The 27,840-nt window shown below is 48.7% G+C and overlaps 1 protein-coding gene across 1 annotated transcript; it reads right to left on the bottom strand.

The window, feature by feature from the left end:
* Window positions 1–1,206: 1,206 nt before the first annotated feature.
* On the bottom strand, window positions 1,207–11,558 carry LOC144594753 (parvalbumin-like EF-hand-containing protein). Its single transcript, XM_078401597.1, has 4 exons — window positions 11,450–11,558; window positions 5,901–6,036; window positions 4,359–4,474; window positions 1,207–1,253 (listed from the first exon to the last, which is right to left on the bottom strand). Exons 1-4 carry the CDS (start codon window positions 11,556–11,558, stop codon window positions 1,207–1,209), a joined length of 408 nt encoding a protein of 135 aa, XP_078257723.1.
* Between the last annotated feature and the right edge of the window lie 16,282 nt (window positions 11,559–27,840).

Here is a 27,840-nt window from a genome sequence, read left to right as displayed (position 1 = left end):
TTGAGGCATATGGGCCCAATGCAGGCAGGTGGGACTAGTGTAGCTGGGGCACCTTGGTCGGCATGGACACGTTCATAAGGTTTTAGGGCAGAATTAGGCCGTTCAGCCCATCAAGTCTACTCCGCCATTCAATCATGGCTGGTCTATCTTTCCCTCTCAACCCCATTCTCCTGCCTTCTCCCCATAACCCCTGCCACCCGTACTAATCGGGCAGGTTGGGCCGATGGGCCTGTTTCCGGGCTGTATGAATTTATGACATACTGTAAAGGTTACAGTGTCACTCAAAGTGACATGCTTTGATTTACTGCGTTCCATGCTTTAAATTAAAAAAAACCCCAATTACTTTATCTTGTCCTGGATTTCCCATTGCAGATATCGACAGCAAGCCAACATGGAGGTCGGGTGGGTGTCCGGGTGAGATTGGCCCCAGCTTTAACCTCATCCCCCTTTTAAACTGTGAAAGTTGTAGTTATTTAATCATCAAAGCTAATGCAGAACGGTATTTCCTGATTGAGAATAATCAGCCATGATCACAATAGACAATAGACAATAGGTGCAGGAGGAGGCCATTCGGCCCTTCGAGCCAGCACCGCCATTCAATGTGATCATGGCTGATCATTCTCAATCAGTACCCCGTTCCTGCCTTCTCCCCATACCCCCTGACTCCGCTATCCTTAAGAGCTCTATCTAGCTCTCTCTTGAATGGATTCAGAGAATTGGCCTCCACTGCCTTCTGAGGCAGAGAATTCCACAGATTCACAAATCTCTGACTGAAAAAGTTTTTCCTCATATCAGTTCTAAATGGCCTATCCCTTATTCTTAAACTGTGGCCCCTTGTTCTGGACTCCCCCAACATTGGGAACATGTTTCCTGCCTCTAACGTGTCCAACCCCTTAATAATCTTATACGTTTCGATAAGATCTCCTCTCATCCTTCTAAATTCCAGTGTATACAAGCCTAGTCGCTTCAGTCTTTCAACATTGAATGGTGGTGCTGGCTCGAAGGGCCGAATGGCCTACTCCCGCACCTATTGTCTATTGTCTATTGTCTATTGGTATCAGTTGAATTGTCATCAAACCTGGATGCTTCATTGACGATGTGGCTGTGTTGTAGGGATTGCAGATCGAATGCAGAAGGCCCCTGGTTGCACATCTTGTTGCAGCCTCTCACCTTCCTTGTGCTAATCCTGATTGCCGTCTGTCCTCCTCACTTTTTCCGTGGCATCTTTTCTTCTTTCACCATGGCTTCAAACTCTGGAAGAAACGAGAAAGGTAGAGCGGGTGGCAAACTGAATCATCCTTCCACAACCAGAGACCACTCCTGAGCTCCTCAGACTTCACTGGTGACCCTCGATCTGATCCTTGATCAGACTTTGATCAGTCTGAAGAAGGGTCTCGCCCCAAAACGTCACCCATTCCTTCTCTCCTGAGATGCTGCCTGACCCGCTGAGTTACTCCAGCATTTTTGTGATACCCTCGATTTGTACCAGCATCTGCAGTAAAGGTGAAGCGTGCTTTTATTTAGCAATAACGTGCTTTTATTCAGCAATCTCTGCAGGCACTCAAATGTGTGAAAGTAGGACAAATGCTGCCTATCCCGCTGAGTTACTCCAGCTTTGTGCGTCCATCTTTGATCAGACTTTACTGGCTTTACCTTGCACTGAGCGTCATTACCTTATCATGTGCAGGGAGGACATGCAGATGCTGGTTTAAAACGATGCAAGCTGGAGTAACTAATTGGGACAGGCAGCGTCTCTGGAGAGAAGGGACGGGGCGACGTTTCGGGTCGAGACCCTTCTTCAGACTGAAAGTCGGGGAAAGGGAAAACGAGAGATATAGACGATGATGTAGAGAGATAATAGAACAAATCAAAGTCAAGTCAAAGTCAAAGTCAATTTTATTGTCAATCCTCAGCCAGTTTACACAGACAGAAAATCGAAATACCGTTTCCCACAATCCCGAGGAACAAAGTGCATAAAACTAAGTTAAAATTAAAAAGGCACAGCAAACAACAATCAACATAAAATATAAAATATAGTCACTTCAAATGTGTTAAAAAAATTTTTTTTAAAGTGTCTGGTGCTGGATGTGCATGTGTGTGGGGTGTTAAAGTCCAGGTCCAATAGGGGCAGGGGAGAGAGGAGGAAGGGAGGGGAGAGAGTTCAGCATCCTGACAGCCTGGTGGAAAAAACTGTTCTTTAGTCGGGTGGTGCTTGACCTCAGGCTGCGAAACCTTCTCCCTGAAGGCAGGAGGGTGAAGAGGCTGTTGGAGGGGTGGGAGGGGTCACCCACAATGCTCAATGCTTTGCGGGTGAGGCGGGTGGTGTAAAGGACCAGGAGTGTTGGGAGTGAGGCGCCAGTGACCCTCTCAGCAGTGTTCACTATGCGCTGCAGGGTCTTGCGGCTGGAGGCTGTGCAGCTGCCGAACCACACAGTGATGCAGCTGCTGAGGATGCTCTCGATGGCGCCTCGGTAAAAAGTGTACATGATGGGTGTGGGGGCTCCCGCTCTCTTCAGTTTGCGGAGGAAGTAGAGGCGCTGCTGGGCTTTCTTGGCGATGGACGTGATGTTGTTGCTCCAGGAGAGATCCTCGGTGATGTTCACCCCCAGGAATTTGGTGCTGCTCACCTGCTCCACAGCAGCACCATTGATGGTCAGTGGGTGGGGGGTGTTGGGTGTGCGTTCTCTGAAAGACATGCAAAACAGTGAACGATGATAAAAGAAAACTGGTGCGTTTGTTGCCACTGGCAAGGTGAGAATGAGAAGCTGGTGTGACTTGGGTTGGGGAGGGACGGAGGGAGGGGTTACTTGAAGTTAGCGAAATCAATATTGAAACCACTGGGTTGTAAGCTGCCCCAGCGAAATATGAGATGCTGTTCCTCCAATTCGCGTCGCCTCCCTCTGACAATGGAGGATGACCCGCCCATGCCTTATCACGTACCTATACACTGTAAATGGCTTGATTGTAGTCATGTATTGTCTTTCCACTGTCTGGACAGCGCGCAACAAAAGCTTTTCACTGCACCTCGGTACACGTGACAATAAACAAAACTGAAACTAGGGGTCTTCCTCTTTTTTAAATTGTTCTTGCATATTAGCTGAAGATAGACACAAAATACTGGAGTAACTCAGCGGGACAGGCAGCATCTTCAGACATGAAGAAAGGTCTCGACCCGAAACGTCACCCATTCCTTCTCTCCAGAGATGCTGCCTGTCCCGCTGAGTTACTCCAGCATTTTGGGTCTATCTTCAGTTTAAACCAGCGTCTGCAGTTCCATCCTTATTTGCTTATTGCCGAGGGCCCTTAATGCCATAATTAGCCGGACTGTTCAACGAGAATTGTTAATAAACATTGCAGGGAATTCTCAGCAGGCCAGGCAGCATCTGTGAGCAAAGAAACAAGGTTTCTGTTTTGTTTTATTGATTGGAAGACGGTGCAGTTGGTAGATTCCTGCATACACCGGTCGTTCTGGTGGGACCGTGCATGAGAGGAATCTGCAAAGCAGCACGCACAATGAGTGTTCCCAATTGAGGTCAGGCAGCAATGATGTTGCGTGACTCTCCAATACTGAAGCACCTTTAAACACACACATGCATACATACATACACGCTGCATACACACACACACACACACACACACACATATGCCTACACACACGCATACACACATACAAGCGCATACAGGCACATGTGCGCACATACACGCGCGCATAAATGCACGCACACATGCACACACACGCCCACACATACGCATATGCACACATGCATGTACACATGCGTATACATGCTCACATACACATGTGTGCATACACTGACGCGCACATGCGCGCACACACTCACACAAGCACGCACACGCACGCACGCACACACACACACACTTCCAATGTGCACTTCCTTGCCAGTGATACAGCATGGAAAGAGACCCTTTGGCCCAACTTGCCCATGCCGACCGAGATGCCCCCATCTTCACCAGCCCCACCTGCCTGCGTTTGGACCATATCCCACGAAGCTTTCCCGGTCTATGTACCTGTCTGAATGACTTGTAAATGTTGTTATTGCACCATCATAAGTCAGGGAACATTGAGTTCAGGCAGTAAGTGGAATTTGCATTGCAGGCGTGTGGCCAGCAGCACAGTATTTTGGTGCTTGATGTCTCTCAGCACTGTAAGAGGAATAAAGAGGGCGACCCAGGCCTGTAGGCTGATTGGCTTGGTTATAAACGTGACATTGTCCCCAGTGTGTGTCGGGGTAGTGTTAATGTGCGGGGATCGCTGGTCGGTGCGGACTCGGTGGGCCGAAGGGCCTGTTTCCGCGCTGTATCTCGAAACAAACCCAAACTAAGCAAGCTGTAAACTCTACCTTTGAAGTCAATTCTTCCATCCCCATCCACGTCCGCGGCCAGGAGCATGGAATCGGCCTCTTCGTCCGACAAAGGGTTGATCGCAACACTGGTGGGAATGGTGTGGAGGATGTACCTGCAGAACGAGGCGGGTTAACGAGCTGTGTTTAGTTTATCGTCACGTGATCTGAGGTACAGTGAAAAGCTGTTGTTGCGTGCTAACCGCTCAGCGGAAACAATGAAACGTAGTAAATAGGTGCAGGGGTAGGCCATTCGGCCCTTCGAGCCAGCACCGTCATTCAATACGATCATAGCTGATCATCCAAAATCAGTATCCCCCGTTCCTGCTTTCTCCCCGTATCCCTTGATTCCGTTATCCCTAAGAGCTAAATCTAACTCTCTCATGAAAACATCCCGTGAATTGGCCTCCTGTGGCAGAGAATTCCACAGATTCACAACTCTCTGGGTGAGAATGTTTTTCCTCATCTCAGTCCTAAATGGCCTACCCCCTTATTCTTAAACTGTGACCCCTGGTTCTGGACTTCCCCCAACATCGGGAACATTTTTTCTGCATCTAGCCTGTCCAATCCCTTAAGGATTTTATATGTTTCTATAAGATCCCCTCTCATCATTCTAAATTCCAGTGAATATAAGTCCAGTCAACCCATGCCTGATTAGCATCACTCCATCCACAGTGTGCAGGTACATGATAAAGGGGATAACGTTTGGTGCAAGATAAAGCCGGTAGAGTCCGATCAAAGATAGTCCGAGGGTGTCCAAAGAGGTGGGTAGTAGTTCAGGACTGCTCTTTAGTTGTGGGTTGGATGGTTCAGTTGTTTGTTAACAGCTGGGAAGAAACTGTCTCAGAATCTTCAAAGGTAGTCCAAGGGTCTTCGATGAGGTGGATGGCAGTTCAGGACTACCAAAGCTAATTAACCTACAAACCTGCACCTGCACCTGCACCTGCACCTCCTCCAACCTCATCTATTGCATCCGCTGCTCTAGATGTCAACTTATTTACATCGGCGAAACCAAGCGCAGGCTCGGCGATCGCTTCGCTCAACACCTGCACTCGGTCCGCGTTGGCCAAACTGATCTCCCAGTGGCTGAGCACTTCAACTCCCCCTCCCATTCCCAGCCTGACCTTTCTGTCATGGGCCTCCTCCAGTGCCATAGTGAGGCCCACCGGAAATTGGAGGAACAGCACCTCATATTTCGCCTGGGCAGCTTGCAGCCCAGTGGTATGAACATCGACTTCTCCAACTTTGGATAGTTCCTCTGTCCCTCTCTTCCCCTCCTCCTTCCCAGTTCTCCCTCTATCTTCCTGTCTCCACGTATATCCTTCCTTTGTTCCCCCCCCCTGACATCAGTCTGAAGAAGGGCCTCGACCCGAAACGTCGCCCATTCCTTCTCTCCCGAGATGCTGCCTGACCTGCTGAGTTACTCCAGCATTCTGTGAATGGCGAGGGTGTCAGGTGGGTAATTCTGCTCCTAGAACGCATGGACATGAACTTACTGCAGGTTTGAGGCTTTGCAAAGTTGGGAAAAGTTGAAGAACTTACTTTATTTCATTCCACTCGATGTATCCACTCTTATCTTTATCCAGCATTTGAAATGCTTTCCGAATCATTTCCTCCTGCTGTTCTGACTTCTTGAAGATTGCCATGTACTCAAAGAATTTGTGGTAATTAAATGGACCTGCAGGATGAAGAGGGATGGGAAACGAAGGATCAAATGTGTTCCGATGGGCAACCTTTGAACTTTGGATCAGATCATAATGGTGTACATACATTGGGACTTAAGACTGCAAGAAATTGCAGAGAGTTGTGGATGTGGCCCAGTCCATCTCACAGACCAGACTGCCCACCACTGACTCCATCTAGATCAGGGCAACACCGCGCCAGAGGCCCAGGATCCATCCTGACCTTGGGTGCTGTCTGTACGGAGTCCGTGCGTTCTCCCTGTGACCGCGTGGGTTTCCTCCGGTTTCCTCCCACATTCCAAAGACGAGCAGGTTCGTAGGTTAATTGGCCGTAGAGTTGCACGGCAATTGTGAATTGTTAACTCGCTAGGACAGGGACAATTTAGGATGGCGTAGGATAGAACTAGTATATGGGTGATGGTGGTCGGCGTGGACTCGGTGGGCCAAAGGGCCTGATTCCACTCTGTATCTCTAAACTAAACAAAACTACACATCACGCTGCCTTGGGATGGCAGCCAACATAATTAATGATCTTTCCCAACCCAATCATTTCGTTCACCTCCCCGCTCCTAACGGGCAGAAGGTGCAGAAGCTTGAAAGCGCGCACTCTGGAACAGCTTCTTCCCCTCCGTTATCAGGCTTCTGAACGGTCCTTGCGTAAGCCGGTACGGGCGGCACGGTAGCGCAGCGGTAGAGTTGCTGCTTTACAGCGAATGCAGCGCCGGAGACACAGGTTCGATCCTGACTACGGGTGCTGCACTGTAAGGAGTTTGTACGTTCTCCCCGTGACCTGCGTGGGTTTTCTCCGAGATCTTCGGTTTCCTCCCACACTCCAAAGACGTACAGGTATGTAGGTTAATTGGCTGGGTAAATGTAAAAATTGTCCCTAGTGGGTGTAGGATAGTGTTAATGTATGGGGATCACTGGGCGGCATGGACTTGGAGGGCCGAAAAGGCCTGTTTCCGGCTGTAGATATATGATATGATATGATAAGCCAGGGTACTGTCCGATCCTCCAATCTACCCCAGTGCAGACATCAGGAAAAACGTTCCCAATGTTGGGGGAGTCCAGAACCAGGGGCCACAGTCTAGACAATAGACAATAGACAATAGGTGCAGGAGGAGGCCATTCGCCCCTTCGAGCCAGCACCGCCATTCAATGTGATCATGGCTGATCATTCTCAATCAGTACCCCGTTCCTGCCTTCTCCCCATACCCCCTGACTCCGCTATCCTTAAGAGCTCTATCTAGCTCTCTCTTGAATGCATTCAGAGAATTGGCCTCCACTGCCTTCTGAGGCAGAGAATTCCACAGATTCACAACTCTCTGACTGAAAAAGTTTTTCCTCATCTCAGTTCTAAATGGCCTACCCCTTATTTTTAAACTGTGGCCCCTTGTTCTGGACTCCCCCAATATTGGGAACATGTTTCCTGCCTCAAACGTGTCCAACCCCTTAATAATCTTATACGTTTCGATAAGATCTCCTCTCATCCTTCTAAATTCCAGTGTATACAAGCCTAGTCGCTCCAGTCTTTCAACATATGACAGTTCTGCCATTCCAGGAATTAACCTAGTAAACCTACACTGCACGTCTAAGAAGGCCATTTAAAACTGAGCTGAGATGAAACTTTTTCACCCAGAGTTGTGAATTTGTGAGATTCTCTGCCACAGAAGGCAGTGGAGGCCAATTCACTGGATGAATTTAAAAGAGAGTTAGATAGAACTCCTGGGGCTAGTGGAATCGAGGGGTAAAGACTGGAGGGCATAGTTTTAAAGTGGGAAGGGCAACGTTTAAAGGAGATTTGCAAGGCAAATGTTTTTACTCAGAGGGTGGTGGGTGCCTGGAAGGTGTTGCCAGGTGTGGTGGTGGAGGCAGATACGATAGTGATGATTAAGAGGCTTTTGGATAGACACGTGGATATGCAGGGAATGGAGGGGTGTGGGTCGCGTGCAGGCGGAGGAGATTAGTTCACCTTGACATAATGCTCAGCACGGACGTTGTGGGCCAAAGGGCCTATTCCTGTACTGTACTGCTCCGTTTGCGATCTCTTGCCTCATTTGACCCTACCACCAGCTGCAGTGAAGTCATCTTCCTGCTTTCGTACTTGGCATGTTCCTTTGTTCAACATGTTCCCCCTCCCCCCCCCTTTCTCCCTGGCGACTTTGACAATACTTGGAACATATCCACACCCTCTAAATATAGGTTGGATGCGAAGTTCTCTTTTTCAACTCTTGGGCCCCAGAGACCCATCTCCCGAGCCCATGCCTTGCCATCGCCACCAGTAGCACAGTGGTGCAGCAGGTAGAGCCACTGTCTCACAGCGCCAGAGATCCGGCACGGCGGCGCAGCGGTAGAGTTGCTGCCTTACAGCGAATGCAGCGCCAGAGACCCGGGTTCGATCCCGACTACGGGCGCCGTCTGCACGTTCTCCCCGCGACCTGCGTGGGTTTTCTCCGAGATCTTCGGTTTCCTCCCACACTCCAAAGACGTGCAGGTTTGTAGGTTAATTGGCTTGGCAAATGTACAAAATTGTCCCTAGCTCGTGTAGGAGAGTGTTAGTGTGTGCGGGGATCGCTGGTCGGCGAGGACCCGGTGGGCCGAAGGGCCTGTTTCTGCGCTGTATCTCTAAACTAAACAAAACTAAACTGAACCCGAGTTCGATCCTGACCTCGGGTGCTGTCTGTGTGGAGTTTGCACGTTCTCCCTGTGACTGCGTGGGCTTTCTCCAGGTGCTCTGGTTTCCTCCCACATCCCAACGACGTGCAGGTTTTCAGGTTAATCGGGCCCCTCGTGTGCAGAGAGTGGTTGGGAAAGTGGGATAACAGAGGACTCGTGTGAACAGGTGATTGAGCGTTTCCGTGCTGTTTCTCAAAAGTCATAAGTTCATAAGTTTTAAGAGCAGAATTAAGCCATTCGGCCCATCATATCTACTCTGCCATTCTATCATGGCTCCTTCCCTGTCCTTCCCTCTCTACCCTATTCTCCTGCCTTCTCCCCAGAACCCCTCTCATCCTTTCTAATCAATAATCTGTCTCCACCTTAAAAATATCCATTAACTTGGCCTCCACAGCCCTCTGTGTCTCTAGTAAAGTCTAAACTAGTGAACGGGCGATCGCTGGTCGGCACATACTCGATGGGCTGAAGGGCCTGTCGCCATGCTACATCTCTGAACTGAACTGAGTGTTCACTTCTGACAAAGGGTCTCTGACCTGAAATCTTTTCCACGCGTGCTGCCTGACCAGCTGAGTGTTTCTAGCATTCTTTGCTTTTCATCTCTTGTCTGGTTCTGAACGTTGTAGCTCAGGGCTCTGCTGACACACGCTGGCGGGTTAAGGCGGTGCAGCCTCACAATGGAGAGACAAGAAACTGCAGGTGCTGGGGTTTTGAGCAAATTGCACAGTGATTGCGCCTTGGATACTCCATCAGATTACAAACGGTTGCTGAGCAGTCCACCGCTTCTATGGAAGCACGAGGACCAGCTGTGATTTTGAGCTTTGTTTTCCAAATTTCTCCAGTCGGCCCGAGGAAGGTTCCAATCTGAAACATCGTCTGTCCCTCCCCTCCCCTCCCCGGATGCTGCCTGACCCATTGAGTCCCCTGCAACACAGAATCTTAGTTGGGAGGTCCAACGAAGCAAAGTGCAAGATGCAAACTAGACCGTTGTTTCCCTGAAAATATTTCACAATTAAAACATTGTTGAATGCCACAACTGCAGCTGATAGGACAACGAAGAGGGATGTCTTTCGTCAGAGGGTGGTGAATCTGTGGGATTCATTGCCACAGACGGCTGTGGAGGCCACGTTAATGGGTACTTTTGAGGCAGAGATTGATAGGTTCTTGATTAGTGCGGGTGTCAGGGGTTATGGGGAGGGGGCAGGAGAATGAGGTTGAGGGGGAAAATACATCAGCCATGATTGAATGGCGGAATAGACTTGATGGATAGGATGACTGAATTCTGTTCCTGTGTCATAAAGTCTAGTTTGGTATAGTTTACTTTAGGTTATTGTCAGGTGTACCGAGGTACAGTGAAAAGCTTTTTTGTTGTGTGCGATCCAGTCAGCATAAATACTGTATATGATTACAATCGAGCAGGATCACAGTGCATCGATACAGGATTACTGGAATAAGATATGGTGGGGCCGCAGTAGAGTTGCTGCCTTACTGTGCCAGAGACCCGGGTTCGATCCTGACCAAGGGGGCTGTCTGCACGGAGTTTGTACGTTCTCCCCGTGACCGCGTGGGTTTTCTCCATGTGCTGCGGTTTCCTCCTACACTCCAAAGACGCACTGGTTTAGGTTTAATTGGCTTTGGCAAAGATAGTAAATTGTCGCCAGTGTGTTTGGGATGATCGCTGGTCAGGCTCAGTGGCCTCTCTGCATGTCTAAACTAAACTAAATAAAGTCCTGTTGGAGTAGAGGTTTAAAAAAGTGGAGCGTTGTAATGAATGATTGCAGATCCACTGCTGGGGCCAGCGCGGCTTGGGCGCCATCTTGCCCGGCCACGCCGGTGGTGTAAATGGAACATGGACACAAAATGCTGGAGTAACTCAGCGGGTCAGGCAGCATCTCTGGAGAGAAGGAATGGGTGACGTTCCGGGTCGAAAACCTCCTTCAGACTGATGTCAGGGGAGGGGGGGGGGGGGGGGCGGGATGAAGATAGAATGTAGTCGGAGACAGGAAGACCAGTGGGAGAACTGAGAAGGGGGGAGGAGATAGGGAAAGCAAGGGCTATCTGAAGTTAGAGAAGTCAATGTTCATACCACTGGGGTGTAAACTAGCGAAACGAAATATGAGGTGCTGTTCCTCCAATTTGCGCTGGGCCTCACTCTGACAATGGAGGAGGCCCAGGACAGAAAGGTCAGACTGGGTGTGGGAGGGGGAGTTGAAGTGCTGAGCCACCGGGAGATCAACTAGATTAAGACGGCAACTAGATTAAGAGCGGCACGGTGGCGCAGCGGTAGAGTTGCTGCCTTACAGCGAATGCAGCGCCAGAGACTCAGGTTCGGTCCCGACTACGGGTGCTGTCTGTACGGAGTTTGTACGTTCTCCCCGTGACCTGCGTGGGTTTTCTCCGAGATCTTCGGTTTCCTCCCACACTCCAAAGACGTACAGGTATGTAGGTTAATTGGCTGGGCAAATGTAAAAATTATCCCTAGTGGGTGTAGGATAGTGTTTGTGTCCGGGGATCGCTGGGCGGCGCGGACCCGGTGGGCCGAAGGGCCTGTTTCTGCGCTGTATCTCTAAATCTAAAAAAAAAATCTAAGACATACTGAGCGGAGGTGTTCAGCGAAACGATCGCTGAGCCTGCGCTCGGTCTTGCCGATGTAGAGAAGTTGACATGGAACACACCGGTCAATTCCCAACCATCAACATTGAAAATCTGCAGCAAAGCAAATGTTGACTCCCTTACCTCTGAGTCTTAATTCGCTGGGCATGAGAGCAATGTCTCGGTCAGTCAGACTGGTGCCCATAGACTGGGCTACCTGCTTCATGTGGCCAGTGAAATTCGAAGGATCCATCTTCTACGCTTTCACCTGCTGAAGGAGAATTGAGAGACAAAGGAGTTCAGGAGAACGTCAAACACAAGATAGTCAGCACAACATGGTGAAATGAGAAGAAGTTTAGTTTTAAGTTTAAGTTTGTACGTTTACGTTAGGTTTTAGTTAGGTTTTAGGTGTGATGTTTTAGGCTTTAGGATTTAGGCTTCGGGATTTAGGATTTAGGATAGGGTTCAGGATTTAGGATTTGGTTATAGAGATACAGTGTGGAAACAGGACCTTCAGCTCACCGAAGGTAGACACAAAATGCTGGAGTAACTCAGCGGGTCAGGCAGCATCTCTGGAGAGAAGGAATGGGTGACGTTTCAGGTCGAGACCCTTCTTCAGACTGATCTCGACTCATTCCTTCTCTCCAGAGATGCTGCCTGACCCGCTGAGTTACTCCAGCATTTTGTGTCTACCTTCGATTTAGACCAGCATCTGTGGTTCTTCAGCCCACTGAGTCCACACTGACCATCGATCACCTGTTCACACTAGTCCCAATTTTTCATCCACTCCCGACACACTCCCTAATTTACTGAGGGCCAATTAACCTACAAACCTGCAGGTCTTTGGGATGAGGGAGGAAACCGGAGCACCCGGAGGAAACCCACGTGGTCACAGGTAGAACATGTGCAAACTCTCCACACACACACACACACAGACAGCTCCCATGGTCAGGATCGAACCCGTGTCTCTGGCACTGTGAGCGCAGTAAGACAGCAACTCTACCGCTGCGCCACCGCGCCACCCCGATTTTGTTCTGGCTTTCTCTACCTTTCGGTCTGTAGAAGGGTTCCGACCTGAAAAGGCACCCATTCCTTCTCTCTCCAGAGATGCTGCCTGTCCCGTTGAGTTACTCCAGGATTTTGCGTCTATCTTCGGTGTAAATCAGCATCTGCAGATGCTCGTTCTCACCTTCCACCCCACCAGCCAGCGTATCCAACAAATCATCCTCCAACGTTTCCGTCACCTACAACGGGACCCCACTACTGGCCACATCTTCCCATCCCCTCCCCTTTCTGCGTTCCGCAGAGACCGTTCCCTCCCTGGTCCCTTCCTACCCAAACCACCCCATCCCCGGGCACTTTCCCCTGCAACCGCAGGAGATGCAACACCTGTCCCTTTACCTCCCCCCTCAACTCCATCCAAGGACCCAAACAGTCTTTCCAGGTGAGACAGAGGTTCACCTGCACCTCCTCCAACCTCATCTATTGTATCCGCTGCTCTAGATGTCAACTTTACATCGGCGAGACCAAACGCAGGCTCGGCGATCGTTTCGCTCAACACCTTCGCTCAGTCCGCCTTAACCAACCTGATCTCCCGGTGGCTGAGCACTTCAACTCCCCCTCCCACTCCCAGTCTGACCTTTCTGTCATGGGCCTCCTCCAGTGCCATAGTGAGGCCCACCGGAAATTGGAGGAACAGCACCTCATATTTCGCTTGGGCAGCTTGCAGCCCAGCGGTATGAACATTGACTTTTCCAACTTTAGATAGTTCCTCTGTCCCTCTCTTCCCCTCCCCAGATCTCCCTCTGTCTTCCTGTCTCCACCTATATCCTTCCTTTGACCCGCCCCCCTGACATCAGTCTGAAGAAGGGTCTCGACCCGAAACGTCACCCATTCCTTCTCTCCTGAGATGCTGCCTGACCTGCTGAGTTACTCCAGCATTATGTGAAATAAGTATCTGCAGATCCTTCCTTCCAAGGATGATGGGTGACCAGATTTGGCGGACTGCACTGTAGTAATGATTTTGTTGTGTACATCTGTTAACCAGGCTATGGACGATGTGGCGGGCTGGTTAATAATGAATCACATTTCCATTGAGCTGGACCTAGTATTACTGATCGCAGCACAGAGGCTCATTCATTGCTTATTATATAACGATCATCAATCTATCGCTACATTCATATTGCTTTGTCAGCTGGAGGCCACTTAATCACAAGGGAATACTCAATGGAAAAGACATATTCCTTTGTTAAAAATAATTCTGCAGCTGTTGGGATTAGATAAAATGCTGCAAACAAACAGAAAGCTTCTTGGTGATAATCGTTCCGTTAAAGAAACCCAGTAGAAATGGCTGGAACCTTCTGGGTCCAGACGGTTTTCTGGGCTCAGATCTTCCCTTACCCAGCTGACTACAGACCTGGCTGCAGATGAAGAGAGCTGGGATGTTACTTTACAATTTAGTTGAATTTAGTTTAGTTTCGAGATTCGGCGCAGAAACAGGCCCTTCGGCCCACCGAGTCTGCGCCGACCAGCGATCCCCGCACTATCCTACACCCGAGGGACAATTTAGACAATAGACAATAGACAAAAGACAATAGGTGCAGGAGGAGGCCATTCGGCCCTTCGAGCCAGTACTGCCATTCAATGTGATCATGGCTGATCATTCTCAATCAGTGCCCCATTCCTGCCTTCTCCCCATACCCCCTGACTCCGCTATCCTTAAGAGCTCTATCCAGCTCTCTCTTGAATGCATTCAGAGAATTGGCCTCCACTGCCTTCTGAGGCAGAGAATTCCACAGATTCACAACTCTCTGACTGAAAAAGTTATTCCTCATCTCAGTTCTAAATGGCCTACCCCTTATTCTTAAACTGTGGCCCCTTGTTCTGGACTCCCCAAACATTGGGAACAAGTTTCCTGCCTCTAACGTGTCCAACCCCCTAATAATCTTACAATTTACAATTGCACCACGCCAATTAGCCCACAAACCTGCACGTCTTTGGAGTGTGGGAGGAAACCGGAGCTGCCGGAGGAAAGACGCGCAGGTCACGGGGAGAACGTACAAACTCCATACAGACAGCACCCGTGGTCAGGATCGAACCTGGGTCTTTAGCGCTGTAAGGCAGCAAGTCTACCGCTACACCAATGTGCCAACCCCAAATTGCTTTTCAATTGATTTCAACACTTGATTAAAATGCCTGTAAGCACAAACTAAAATATTATTGATATAAAATCACATTTGCAGATGTAAAAGACATTGGTGAGGCCGTATTTGGAGTATTCTCACCTTCCTCTCAGCCAACAGTGAACCTATTCTACATTTCCCTGATTGTTGTCTGCTTTGATCTGTCCTTTTCACACCTTCTCTTTGTACCCTTCCATATCTCTAGTTTCCCCTCTCCTCCTGACACTCAGTCTGAAGAAGGGTCTCGACCCCAAAACGTCACCCATTCCCTCTCTCCGGAGATGCTGCCTGTCCCGCTGAGTTACTCCGGCATTTTGTGTCTGTCTTTGGAGTGTTGTGTTTAGTTTTGGTCACCCTGATCAAGGAAGGATGTTGTTAAGCTGGGAGTAAAAATTGCAGAGAAGATTTGTGAGGATGTCGCCAGGACTTGAGGGGCTGGGCTACAGGGAGAGGGTGGGCAAGCAAGTACTTTGTACAAGGAGTGCTGGAGGATGAGGTGTGATCCTATAGACGTGTATAAGATCATGAGGGGAAAAGATAGGATGAATACCCAGAGTGGGGGATGTGGGTGTATGGAATGAGCTGCCAGAGAAGGTAGTTGAGGCAGGTACTATAACAACATTTTATTCACAAAATGCTGGAGTAACTCAGCAGGTCAGGCAGCATCTCGGGAGAGAAGGAATGGGTGACGTTTCGGGTCGAGACCCTTCTTCAGACTGATGTCGGGGGTGGGACAAAGGAAGGATATAGGTGGAGACAGGAAGATAGAGGGAGATCTGGGAAGGAGGAGGGGAAGGGAGGGACAGAGGAGCTATCTGAAGTTGGAGAAGTCGACGTTCATACCACCGGGCCGCAAACTGCCCAGGCGAAATATGAGGTGCTGCTCCTCCAACTTCCGGCGGGCCTCACCATGGCACTGGAGGAGGCCCATGACAGAGAGGTCAGACTGGGAATGGGAGGGGGAGTTAAAGTGCTGGGCCACCGGGAGATCAGTTGCGTTAATGCGGACCGAGCGCAGGTGTTCAGCGAAGCGATCGCCGAGCCTGCGCTTGGTTTCGCCGATATAGATAAGCTGACATCTAGAGCAGCGGATGCAATAGATGAGGTTGGAGGAGGTGCAGGTGAACCTCTGTCTCACCTGGAAAGAATGTTTGGGTCCTTTGATGGAGTTGAGGGGGGAGGTAAAGGGACAGGTGTTGCATCTCGTGCGGTTGCAAGGGAAAGTGCCCGGGGTTAGGGTGGTTTGGGTAGGAAGGGACGAGTGGACCAGGGAGTTGCGGAGGGAACGGTCTCTGCGGAACGCAGAGAGGGGAGGGGATGGGAAGATATGGCCAGTGGTGGGGTCCTGTTGTAGGTGACGGAAATGTTGGTGGATAATATGTTGGATCCGCTGGCTGGTGGGGTGGAAGGTGAGAACGAGGGGGATCCTGTCCTTGTTGCGAGTGTGGGGATGGGGAGCAAGAGCGGAGCTGCGGGATGTAGAAGAGACCCTAGTGAGAGCCTCATCTATAATGGAGGAGGGGAAGCCCCGTTTTCTGAAAAACGAGGACATCTCGGAAGCCCTAGTGGGAAACACCTCATCCCGGGCGCAGATGCGGCGTAGACGGAGGAATTGGGAGTAGGGGATAGACTTTTTGCAGGGGACCGGGTGGGAAGAAGTGTAGTCCAGATAGCTGTGCGAGTCGGTGGGCTTGTAATAAATGTCCGTCACTAGTTTTTCTCATGTGATGGAGATGGTGAGGTCCAGAAACGGGAGGGAGATGTCAGAGATAGTCCAGGTATATTTAAGAGCAGGATGGAAATTGGAGGTGAAGTGTATAAAGTCAGTGAGTTCTGCATGGGTGTAAGAGGTAGCACCAATGCAGTCGTCGATGTAGCGGAGGTAGAGTTCGGGGATGGGGCCAGTGTACGTCTGGAACAGGGATTGTTCGACGTACCCAACAAAGAGGCAGGCGTAGCTAGGGCCCATGCGAGTGCCCATAGCCACGCCTCTGGTTTGGAGGAAGTGGGAGGAGTCAATGGAGAGTTTGGAGGAAGTGGGAGGAGTCAAAGGAGAGTTTGGAGGAAGTGGGAGGAGTCAAAGGAGAGTTTGGAGGAAGTGGGAGGAGTCAAAGGAGAGTTTGGAGGAAGTGGGAGGAGTCAAAGGAGAGTTTGGAGGAGGTGGGAGGAGTCAAAGGAGAGTTTGGAGGAAGTGGGAGGAGTCAAAGGAGAGTTTGGAGGAAGTGGGAGGAGTCAAATGAGAGTTTGGAGGAAGTGGGAGGAGTCAAAGGAGAGTTTGGAGGAAGTGGGAGGAGTCAAAGGAGAGCTTGGAGGAAGTGGGAGGAGTCAAATGAGAGTTTGGAGGAAGTGGGAGGAGTCAAAGGAGAGTTTGGAGGAAGTGGGAGGAGTCAAAGGAGAGTTTGGGGAAGTGGGAGGAGTCAAAGGAGAGTTTGGAGGAAGTGGGAGGAGTCAAAGGAGAGTTTGGAGGAAGTGGGAGGAGTCAAAGGAGAGTTTGGAGGAAGTGGGAGGAGACTGCATTGGTGCTACCTCTTACACCCATGCAGAACTCACTGACTTTATACACTTCACCTCCAATTTCCATCCTGCTCTTAAATATACCTGGACTATCTCTGACATCTCCCTCCCGTTTCTGGACCTCACCATCTCCATCACAGGAGAAAAACTAGTGACGGACATTTATTACAAGCCCACCGACTCGCACAGCTATCTGGACTACACTTCTTCCCACCCGGTCCCCTGCAAAAAGTCTATCCCCTACTCCCAATTCCTCCGTCTACGCCGCATCTGCGCCCGGGATGAGGTGTTTCACACTAGGGCTTCCGAGATGTCCTCGTTTTTCAGAAAACGGGGCTTCCCCTCCTCCATTATAGATGAGGCTCTCACTAGGGTCTCTTCTACATCCCGCAGCTCCGCTCTTGCTCCCCATCCCCACACTTGCAACAAGGACAGGATCCCCCTCGTTCTCACCTTCCACCCCACCAGCCAGCGGATCCAACATATTATCCACCAACATTTCCGTCACCTACAACAGGACCCCACCACTGGCCATATCTTCCCATCCCCTCCCCTCTCTGCGTTCCGCAGAGACCGTTCCCTCCGCAACTCCCTGGTCCACTCGTCCCTTCCTACCCAAACCACCCTAACCCCGGGCACTTTCCCTTGCAACCGCACGAGATGCAACACCTGTCCCTTTACCTCCCCCCTCAACTCCATCAAAGGACCCAAACATTCTTTCCAGGTGAGACAGAGGTTCACCTGCACCTCCTCCAACCTCATCTATTGCATCCGCTGCTCTAGATGTCAGCTTATCTATATCGGCGAAACCAAGCGCAGGCTCGGCGATCGCTTCGCTGAACACCTGCGCTCGGTCCGCATTAACGCAACTGATCTCCCGGTGGCCCAGCACTTTAACTCCCCCTCCCATTCCCAGTCTGACCTCTCTGTCATGGGCCTCCTCCAGTGCCATGGTGAGGCCCGCCGGAAGTTGGAGGAGCAGCACCTCATATTTCGCCTGGGCAGTTTGCGGCCCGGTGGTATGAACGTCGACTTCTCCAACTTCAGATAGATCCTCTGTCCCTCCCTTCCCCTCCTCCTTCCCAGATCTCCCTCTATCTTCCTGTCTCCACCTATATCCTTCCTTTGTCCCACCCCCGACATCAGTCTGAAGAAGGGTCTCGACCCGAAACGTCACCCATTCCTTCTCTCCCGAGATGCTGCCTGACCTGCTGAGTTACTCCAGCATTTTGTGAATAAATCGATTTGTACCAGCATCTGCAGTTATTTTCTTATACTATAACAACATTTAATAGACATTTGGACAGGTGCATAAACCTATATGGACAGCACACATAGTCAGGATCTAACCCAGGTCATAGAGTCCTACAGCATTGAAACAGGCCCTTTGGCCCAACTTGCCCATGTCAACTTAACAAGTCCCATCTACACTAGTCCCACCTGCCTTATCTCCCTAAACCTGTCTTATTCATGTACCTGTCTAAATGTTTCTTAAACGTTGCGATAGTACCTGCCTGGACTACCTCCTCCAGCAGCTCGTTCCATACACCCACTACCCTTTGTGTGAAAAAGTTGCCCCTCAGGTTCCTATTAAATCTTCCCCCCCCTCTCTCCCTTCCCCCCCTCCCCCTTTAACCTATGTCTTCAGGCTCTGTAAGGCAGCAAGTCTACCACTGCCCCACTCTGCACTGGTAGAGTTATGGGAACCTGAGGGGCAACCTTTCCCAGCAACCTGCATTGGGGCTACCTATTTTTGGACCAATTTGGACCAACACAGCTACCAGCCTTGAAGGGCATCTACAACACACGATGCCTCAGAAAAGCCACCAGCATCCACAAAGACTCCTCACACCCCTGCAACAGTCTTCCATCGGGCAGACACTACAAGGCTCCAGACCGCCCGCACCTCCAGACTCAGGAACAGCTTCATCCCCAGGGCCATAGCTGCTATGAACCGGTCCTGCTGAGCCGGATGGTCACATCGCACAGTGAACCGGCACAGACCAACTTGCACTTTATTCTGTTTTAAAACTGTTCCAATTTCATTGGGTTGTTTAAATTAATACTGACTAGCTAATTAATTTTTTGCATCGTATGGGAGGCACATTCCCAATATACTTGTACCCCTGTACAATGACAATAAAGATATATTGTATTGTATTGTATTGTATTGTATTGTATTGTATTGTATTGTATTGTATGTTAGAATTGCTACAAAGTGGAGCTGCTATTTGGTCGGCATGGGAAGATGGGCCGAAGGGCCTGTTTCTGCTGTCTGGCTCCATAATGAATACACTCTTGGGACAGTTTGATTTACCAAGACCCATTTAGCTGCTTGACTGAGATACGTGACTGAGATTGAGGCCAAATTAAATACCTACATGTTCCCCAATGAATAGCTACTTAAACATTAAAACCGTTGCTAACAGTCACATTTGTTTATGATTAGATCTTTCATTCCGGTTTTAGATTACGATGTTTTAAAATTAGAAAGAATTCTGACTATTTTAATTTCAAATATAAGTTATGAAAAGAGAACGTTTTTGGTTTCTCATTCAGTTCCCGGTCCCTTCCTCTGATTAATAGGATTCTATGTTCGATTGGTACATTTGGTCACTTGTTGTTATGGATACATATTTAACAATGAACTAAATTGTAGAGTCATCGAGTCATACAGCACGGAAACAGGCCCTTCGGCCCGGCTTGCCCGCGCCGACCAAGATATCCCATTCATGCTAGTCCCACCTGCCTGCGTTTTGCCCAAATGTCTTTTAAATGCTGAACTAGTACCAGCCTCATTTACCTCCTCTGGCAGCTCGTTCCATACTTTCCAATGCAAGTTGGGCAGAAGGGCCTGTTTCCACACTGTATCACTCTATGACTCTTGGACTCTATACAAGTTGAAGTACACCCACCAACTTCTGTGTTGCCCCTCAGGTTCCCATTAAATCTTTCCCCTCTCGACATAAAACCCTATGTCCTCCACAAACGTTAAACATAACGAAGCCGAGATCATTAGCACTGAAACAAGACATCGTTAGCACAATGGCTAATACTTTAGTAAAAAAAAAATATCTGTTTGCCTTATTTTAATATAGTTGTGACCCAGTTAATATAATTGCGTTATTGACTGAGTCAAATAATGCAAATCAAAATTAAAAAAGAATACCTTAAAAAGTGCATTAAAGACAACTGTAATAGGCAACTAAATGTATCATCTGGTCAATGTCATGCTTGATAATTCCGATATCGAATATTCAGCATGTTAAAATCTTTGCATGGGAATTATTTAGCACTCGACTCTTTTTGAACAAGGTGTCCAAAACATTGCCGTTCAACTTTTTCCAAGTGTGAATTTTAAAAGTGAACTCACCACAGGCTAAAGTCCTCAATCTTGTCTGCAACTAGGTTCTCCACTATCGAATGGTCTGCCTCTGGGTTTGTTGTTGTTTGGGTTTATATTTCATATTGAATGGCTATTTAAAGCAACAGATTGACTTTATTCTTCTGAGAATTGCCATGCGTGGCTAACTCATCTCGTGTCCACATCGAACACAACTGCCCCTTTCAGTGATTGTCGCTTTTATTTCCCAACTGTTAGCGTGACAGAATTTAAGAGAGGGACAAATCTTAAGAAGATAGACACAAAATACTGGTGTAACTCAGCAGGGGCGAGTAGGGAGGTCACGGTGGAGCAGCGGTAGAGTTGCTGTCTTACAGCGAATGCAGCGCCGGAGACCCGGGTTCGATACCGACTGTGGGTGCTGTCTGTACGGAGTTTGTACATTTTCCCCGTGACCTGCGTGGGTTTTCTCCGAGATCTTCGGTTTCTTCCCACACTCCAAAGATGTACAGGTTTGTAGGTTAATTGGCTTGGTAAATGTAAAAATTGTCCCTAGCGTGTGTAGGATAGTGTTTACGCGTGGGAGATCGATGGTCGGCGCGGACCCGGTGGGCCGAAGGGCCTGTTTCTGTGCTGTATCTCTAAATTAAACTAAACAAGACTAAACTTGTCTTCAGTCATGGCTGACAGAAAACATTTCTTCACACAGAGAGTGGTGAGTCTGTGAAATTCTCTGCCACAGAAGGTAGTTGAGGCCAGTTCATTGGCTATATTTAAGAGGGAGTTAGATGTGGCCCTTTTTGCTAAAGGGATCAGGGGGTATGGAGAGAAGGCAGGTACAGGCTACTGAGCTGGATGATCAGCCATGATCATATTGAATGGCGGTGCAGGCTCGAAGGGCTGAATGGCCTACTCCTGCACCTATTTTCTATGTTTCTATGTTCTATGTTTCTAAACTAAACTCGTTGTTACATGTGGAATTCTTTGCCATGTGGAGGCCAAGTCAATGGATATTTTTAAGGCAGAGACAGATAGATTCTTGATTAGTACGGTTGTCAGAGGTTGTGGGGAGAAGGCAGGAGAATGGGGTTTGGAGGGAGAGATGGATCAGCCATGATTGAATGGCGAAGTAGACTTGATGGGCCGAATGGCCTAATTCTGCTCAATTTACAGAGAATTTACGGACAATTTACAGAAGACCAATTAACCTACAAACATGCACATCTTTGGAATGAGGGAGGAAACTGGAGTACCCAGAGAAAACTCACGCAGACACAGGGTTTAAGATAGGACAAACTCCATGCAGACTTCACCCGTAGTCAGGTTCGAGCCCGGGTCTCTGGTGCTGTAAGGCACCTTGTTACACTGTGCCTCCTTGTTATAAAGCACACAGACTTTGACCTGACTTCCACGCAGGTTAATGCCGTTAATGCAAGTGCCTCAAAATGGGATTTTGGCCTCAATAAAAGGTTTAAGGTAACATCCGTCAGGTGAGATGTGATCTGAAGGCTCAAATCTCTCTTGGGATAGGTGTAATAGATCTCATAGAACTAATATAAGTAAGATCGGGGTGTTCCCTCAGTGTCCCAGCCAATATTTATCCTTAAGCAACAAGATCATAATACAACCCGGGGGACACAATCGTTGCCACAGAAGGCTGTGGAGGCCAAGTCAATGGATATTTTTAAGGCAGAGATAGATAGATTCTTGATTGGTAAAAGGTTGTCAGGGGTTATGGAGTGAAGGCAGGAGAATGGGGTTGGGAGGGAGAGATAGATCAGCCATGACTGAATGGTGGATTAGACTTGATGGGCCGAATGGCCTAATTCTGCTCCTATCACTTATGAATGTGTGAACACATGCTGTACACACAGAGGGTGGTGGGGTGTATGGAAAGAGCTGCCAGAGGAGGTAGTTGAGGCTGGGACTATCCCAATGTTTGAGAAACAGTTAGACAGGTACATGGATAGGACAGGTTTAGAAACATAGAAACATAGAAAATAGGTGCAGGAGTAGGCTCTTATTATTTAAGAGTAAATTGGATAGGTATATGGATAAGAGGGGATTAGAGGGTTATGGTCTGAGTGCAGGTAGATGAGACTAGGTCAGGGAGAGTGGTCGGCGTGGACTGGAAGGGCCGAACGGGCCTGTTTCCTTGCTGTAGTTGTTATATGTTATATGTTATATGTTATTCGGCCCTTCAAGCCTGCACCGCCATTCAATATGATCATGGCTGATCATCCAGCTCAGTATCCCGTACCTGCCTTCTCTCCATACCCCCTGATCCCTTTAGCCACAAGGGCCACATCTAACTCCCTCTTAAATATAGCCAATGAACTGGCCTCAACTACCTTCTGTGACAGAGAATTCCACAGACTCACCACTCTCTGTGTGAAGAAATGTTTTCTCATCCCGGTCCTAAAAGACTTCCCCCTTATCCTTAAGCTGTGACCCCTGGTTCTGGAATTCCCCAACATCGGGAACAATCTTCCCGCATCTAGCCTCTCCAACCCCTTAAGTTTGGAGGGGTATGGACCAAACGCGGGCAGGTGGGACTAGTGTAACTGGGACATGTTGGCTGGTGTGGGCAAGTTGGGCAGAAGGGCCTGTTTCCATGCTGTATCACTCTATGACTCTTTTGACTCTATGTAAGTTGAAGGGCACACTTCTTACATTACGACAGGGCATGGGGGGTGCCATGAGTATGTGAGAGTTGCTATGAAAATGCAAGGTGTTTTACTCTAGATTTTTAGATATTAAGGGATCGAGGAATCCTGGGTTAGTTCTGGAAGGTGGTGCCGAGACACAAGGTTATTCACGAACATTTTGAATAGTCATCCCTGCATGAAGAGATGAATAATCCACATCTATTTCTTATGTCCTTCTGTGTCTTCTTCATTGTCATAGAGTCACACAGCATGGAAACAGGTCCTTCAGCCCAACTTGCCCATGTCGACCAAGATGCCCCATCTACACTACTCCCACCTGCCCACGTTTGGCCCACATCCCTCTAAACTATTCTTATCCATGAACGTGTCCAACTATCTTTGAATTGTTCGACACAAAATACTGGAGTAACTGAGCGGGTCAGGCAGCATCTCTGCAGAAAATGGATAGGTGACATTTTGGGTCGGGACTCTTCTCCTCAATGTTAAATCTTTAAAAATGTTGTTATAGTAACTGTCGCAACTACCTCCTCTGGCACCTCGTTCCATATACCCACCCCCCTCTGTGTGAAAAAGGTTATTCCTCGGGTTCCTATTAAATCTTTCTCCTCTCACCTGAAACCTCTGTCTTCTGGTTCTTGATTCCCTTGCTCTGCGTAAAAGATTCTATGCCTTCACCTTATCTATTCCCCTCTTGATTTTTACACCTCTGTCGTATCGCCCCTCAGCCTCCTCTGATCCAAGGAATAAAGTCCTAGCCTGCCCAACCTCTCCCGACAGCTCAGACACGCAAGTCCTGGCAAAATTATTGTGATTCTAATCAGCAATTGCAAGAGATGGCGACAGCCATACAATGTATGGCACATAGGGACTCAGTATCAATGCAACCTGTTTTTGTATGTGTCCTTCATATTGGTTCAATAGTAGTTTTTTGATGATACTGAAAGATTACCATAACCATGAAGTATTCGTCTTCACTGTGCTATAATGAACACTGGAGTCAGAAACACATAAGTGTATCCCTGTGTTTACTGATTTCAGTCTGAAGAAGGGTCTCGACCCGAAACGTCACCCATTCCTTCTCTCCCGAGATGCTGCCTGTCCCGCTGAGTTACTCCGGCATTTTGTGTCTGTCTTTGGAGTGTTGTGTTTAGTTTTGGTCTCCCTGCCAAAGGAAGGATGTTGTTAAGCTCGATTTAAACCGGCATCTGTAGGTTTTTTTCCTACTCTCCTTTTTTAGATTTTAGATTTAGAGATACAGCGCAGAAACAGGCCCTTCGGCCCACCGGGTCCGCGCCGCCCAGCGATCCCCGCACATTAACACTACCCTACACCCACTAGGGACAATTTTTACATTTCCCCAGCCAATTAGCCTACATACCTGTACGTCTTTGGAGTGTGGGAGGAAACCGAAGATCTCGGAGAAAACCCACGCAGGTCACGGGGAGAACGTACAAACTCCGTACAGGCAGCGCCCGTAGTCAGGATCGAACCTGAGTCTCCGGCGCTGCATTCGCTGTAAGGCAGCAACTCTACCGCTGCGCTACCGTGCCACCATAGTCCCATTAAACATGGGACTATGGCGGGTGGCAGAGGTTATGGGGAGAAGGCAGGAGAATGGAGTTGAGAGGGGAAGATAGATCAGCCACGATTGAATGGCGGAGTAGACTCGATGGGCCGAATGGCCTAATTCTGCTCCTATCACTTATGAACTTATCAGTAAAAAGCCCAGACCTATAATGCAGGGAATCACAAAGACTGAAAAATATATCAGAATCAAATGCCCCCAAGACCATCTCAGTAGAGCCGCTGCCTCACAGTGCCAGATTCAATTCTGACCTCGGGTGCTGTCCGTGTGGAGTTTGCACGTTGTCCCTGCGACCGCGTGGGTTTCCTCCGGGTGCTCCGGTTTCCTCCCGCATCCCAAAGACGTGTAGATTTGCAGGTTAAATGGCTTCTGTAAATTGCCCCTGTGGTGTGGGATAGAACTAGTGTACGGGGCGATCGCTGGTCAGTGTGGACTCGGTGGGCCGAAGGGCCTGTTCCCACGCTGTATCTCTAAGCGGCCTGGGTAAAATTGCTCCTAATGTGTAGGGTGTGGATGGGAAAGTGGGAAAGTGGGATGATGCAGAACTAGTGTAAACTGGTGATCGATGGTCGGCGTGGACTCTGTGGGCCGAAGGGCCTGCTTTCATGCTGTCTCACTATACTAAAACTAAACTAGAGTTGCCCACAAGGAGGTAGCACTGCCTTTAGAGAGCAGTTTTCTTATTGCGTACAAGGGATCTCTGGCACCCAACAGATGTTGCTCTGGGAAGCTTGCCAATGACATTAAAATATTCTCACACAAGCAAACTTGTCAGCAAAATGCATTACCTTTAATTAACATTTTAAACATACATTGCACAGGGCACTAGATAAAGAGTAGAACATACTTATAAGATTAAAACAGAAATATTAGAGATAACTTGTTATAAATGTTTTTTAAAAAGCGTCTTTTTTCATGGAGAAAATCACAGGAAAAATACAGTTGAAAACAAACGAGTTTGTTAAAATATAAGAAGATAACTGCAGATGCTGGTACAAATCGAAGGTGTTTATTCACAAAATGCTGGAGTAACTCAGCAGGTCAGGCAGCATCTCAGGAGAGAAGGAATGGGTGACGTTTCGGGTCGAGACCCTTCTTCAGACTGAAGTCTCCACCCGAAACGTCACCCATTCCTTCTCTCCTCAGATGCTGCCTGACCTGCTGAGTTACTCCAGCATTTTGTGAATAAATACCTTCGAGTTTGTTAAAAGATGGTCACCATTAATACAGGCGATGCCAGAACTCTAGTCACCATATTTTTTTCCTTATTTGTTTCGTTTATTTATTTACTTTATCGTATTTATTTTTATTACATCGGTTGATCGTTTGGTTAATATCACAGTTACAGGAGTCAATTCATAGGTGGTACGAGAGATAAGGCATATGATGAGGGAGATCCTTGTTGAGGTAATATGTGAATTATTATTACCAATGAGGATGTTGTGGCGCGTCGAGAGAGGCCCGAAATAAAGGCAAGGAGCCGGGTATTTTGGGGGTGTTATGGTTTATTACATGGTTATCAGACGGGTCGAGTCTTTCGGAATGGCTTCGCGCCCAAAACCTTGTCCTTATATATGCAGTACCGGACCGCCCCCCCTGGACTGGTCCATTCCCGTGCCGAGGGGTCGGTAGTGGTATGGCCCGACCCTTGGGAGCCGCCACAATGTAGTTATTAACCATGTTCATAACAGACATAAAAAAAAGAGAATATACGTGAAAACAGGTGTAACTGAATATGTATCTCCTCTATGTTGTATGTGTTCTGTACTATGTGTGTTGAAGAAATTTTTTTAAAGTTTAAAAAAAAAATTGCCTTGTATTTTGAAATATTCACGAGGAAATTAAAAGGCATATTAATAGAACTGTTTATCCATAGAACGTGGCAGTTGGTTCAGCAATAAGTAAGGCCGGCACGGTGGCGCAGCGGCAGAGTTGCTGCCTCACAGTGCCAGAGACCCGGGTTCGATCCTGACTACAGGTGCTGTCTGCACGGCGTTTGTACGTTCTCCTTGTGACTGCGTGGGTTTCCTCCGGGCGCTCCGGTTTCCTCCGGGCGCTCCGGTTTCCTCCGGGCGCTCCGGTTTCCTCCGGGCGCTCCGGTTTCCTCCGGGCGCTCCGGTTTCCTCCGGGCGCTCCGGTTTCCTCCGGGCGCTCCGGTTTCCTCTCACACTCTAAAGACGTACAGGTTTGTGGGTTAATTGGCTTCGATAAAATTGTAACATATAAGATTATTAAGGGGTTGGACACGTTAGAGGCAGGAAACACGTTCCCAATGTTGGGGGAGTCCAGAACCAGGGGCCACAGTTTAAGAATAAGGGGTAGGCCATTTAGAACGGAGATGAGGAAAAACTTTTTCAGTCAGAGAGTGGTGAATCTGTGGAATTCTCTGTCTCAGAAGGCAGTGGAGGCCAATTCTCTGAATGCATTCAAGAGAGAGTTAGATAGAGCTCTTAAGGATAGCGGAGTCAGGGGGTATGGGGAGAAGGCAGGAACGGGGTACTGATTGAGAATGATCAGCCATGATCACATTGAACGGTGGTGCTGGCTCAAAGGGCCGAATGGCCTCCTCCTGCACCTATTGTCTATTGTCGATTGTCTATTGTCTAAATTGTCCCTTGTGTGTGTAGGATAGTGCTAGTGTACAGGGTGATCGCTGGTCGGCGCGGTCTTGGTGGGCTGAAGGGCCTGTATCTCATGTTCACAAGTCCCAGGAGCACGATTAGGCCATTCGGCCCTTCAAGTCTACTCTGCCATTCAATCATGGCTGATCTATCTCTCCCTCTCAACCCCATTCTCCTGCCTTCTCCCCATAACCCCTGACACCTGCATCAATCAAGAATCTGCCAATCTCCGCCTTAAAAATATCCACCGACTTGGCATCCACAGCCGTCTGTGGCAACGAATTCCACAGATTCACCACCCTCTGACTATAGAAATTCCTCCTCTTCTCCTTTTTAAAGTACAGTGAGAAGAGATGCATCTCTGTCCCCTAGCAGGTGGGAGGACTCTGCATCTTCTCAAAGGAGTAAACAAACTCTGTGTGGCTGCAAGTTTCCAAAATATGCCCAGCAGTCCTGTGACTTCCTACTGGGAGCAAGGGATCCTGGAACCGTGCTCTGTGCTCTACACTTAGGCTGCAGATGGTGTTGACAAATGATTCAGCTACTTCAAGATGCAGGCAGGAATCTGGGTAGGTGCGTGATTAGCAACATTCAATTGATGGTGGACCTGCTGCCTCACAG

Source organism: Rhinoraja longicauda, chromosome 6 (assembly GCF_053455715.1).
Source record: "Rhinoraja longicauda isolate Sanriku21f chromosome 6, sRhiLon1.1, whole genome shotgun sequence".
Lineage (NCBI taxonomy): Eukaryota > Metazoa > Chordata > Chondrichthyes > Rajiformes > Arhynchobatidae > Rhinoraja > Rhinoraja longicauda.
The sequence above is the reverse complement of the archived record's forward strand: the minus strand, read 5'-3'. Positions and strand labels throughout refer to the sequence as shown.

What these genes read in the sequence shown, in the direction of transcription:
- LOC144594753 (XM_078401597.1), bottom strand. Translation starts at nt 11,558, where the DNA reads ATGGATCCTTCGAATTTCACTGGCCACATGAAGCAGGTAGCCCAGTCT. An exon ending in ATCGAGTGGAATGAAATAAA is followed by an intron (nt 4,475 to 5,900) that starts GTAAGTTCTTCA and finishes CTCGTTCTGCAG; the next exon opens with GTACATCCTCCACACCATTC. An exon ending in TGGAAGAATTGACTTCAAAG is followed by an intron (nt 1,254 to 4,358) that starts GTAGAGTTTACA and finishes CGTTTCTTCCAG; the next exon opens with AGTTTGAAGCCATGGTGAAA.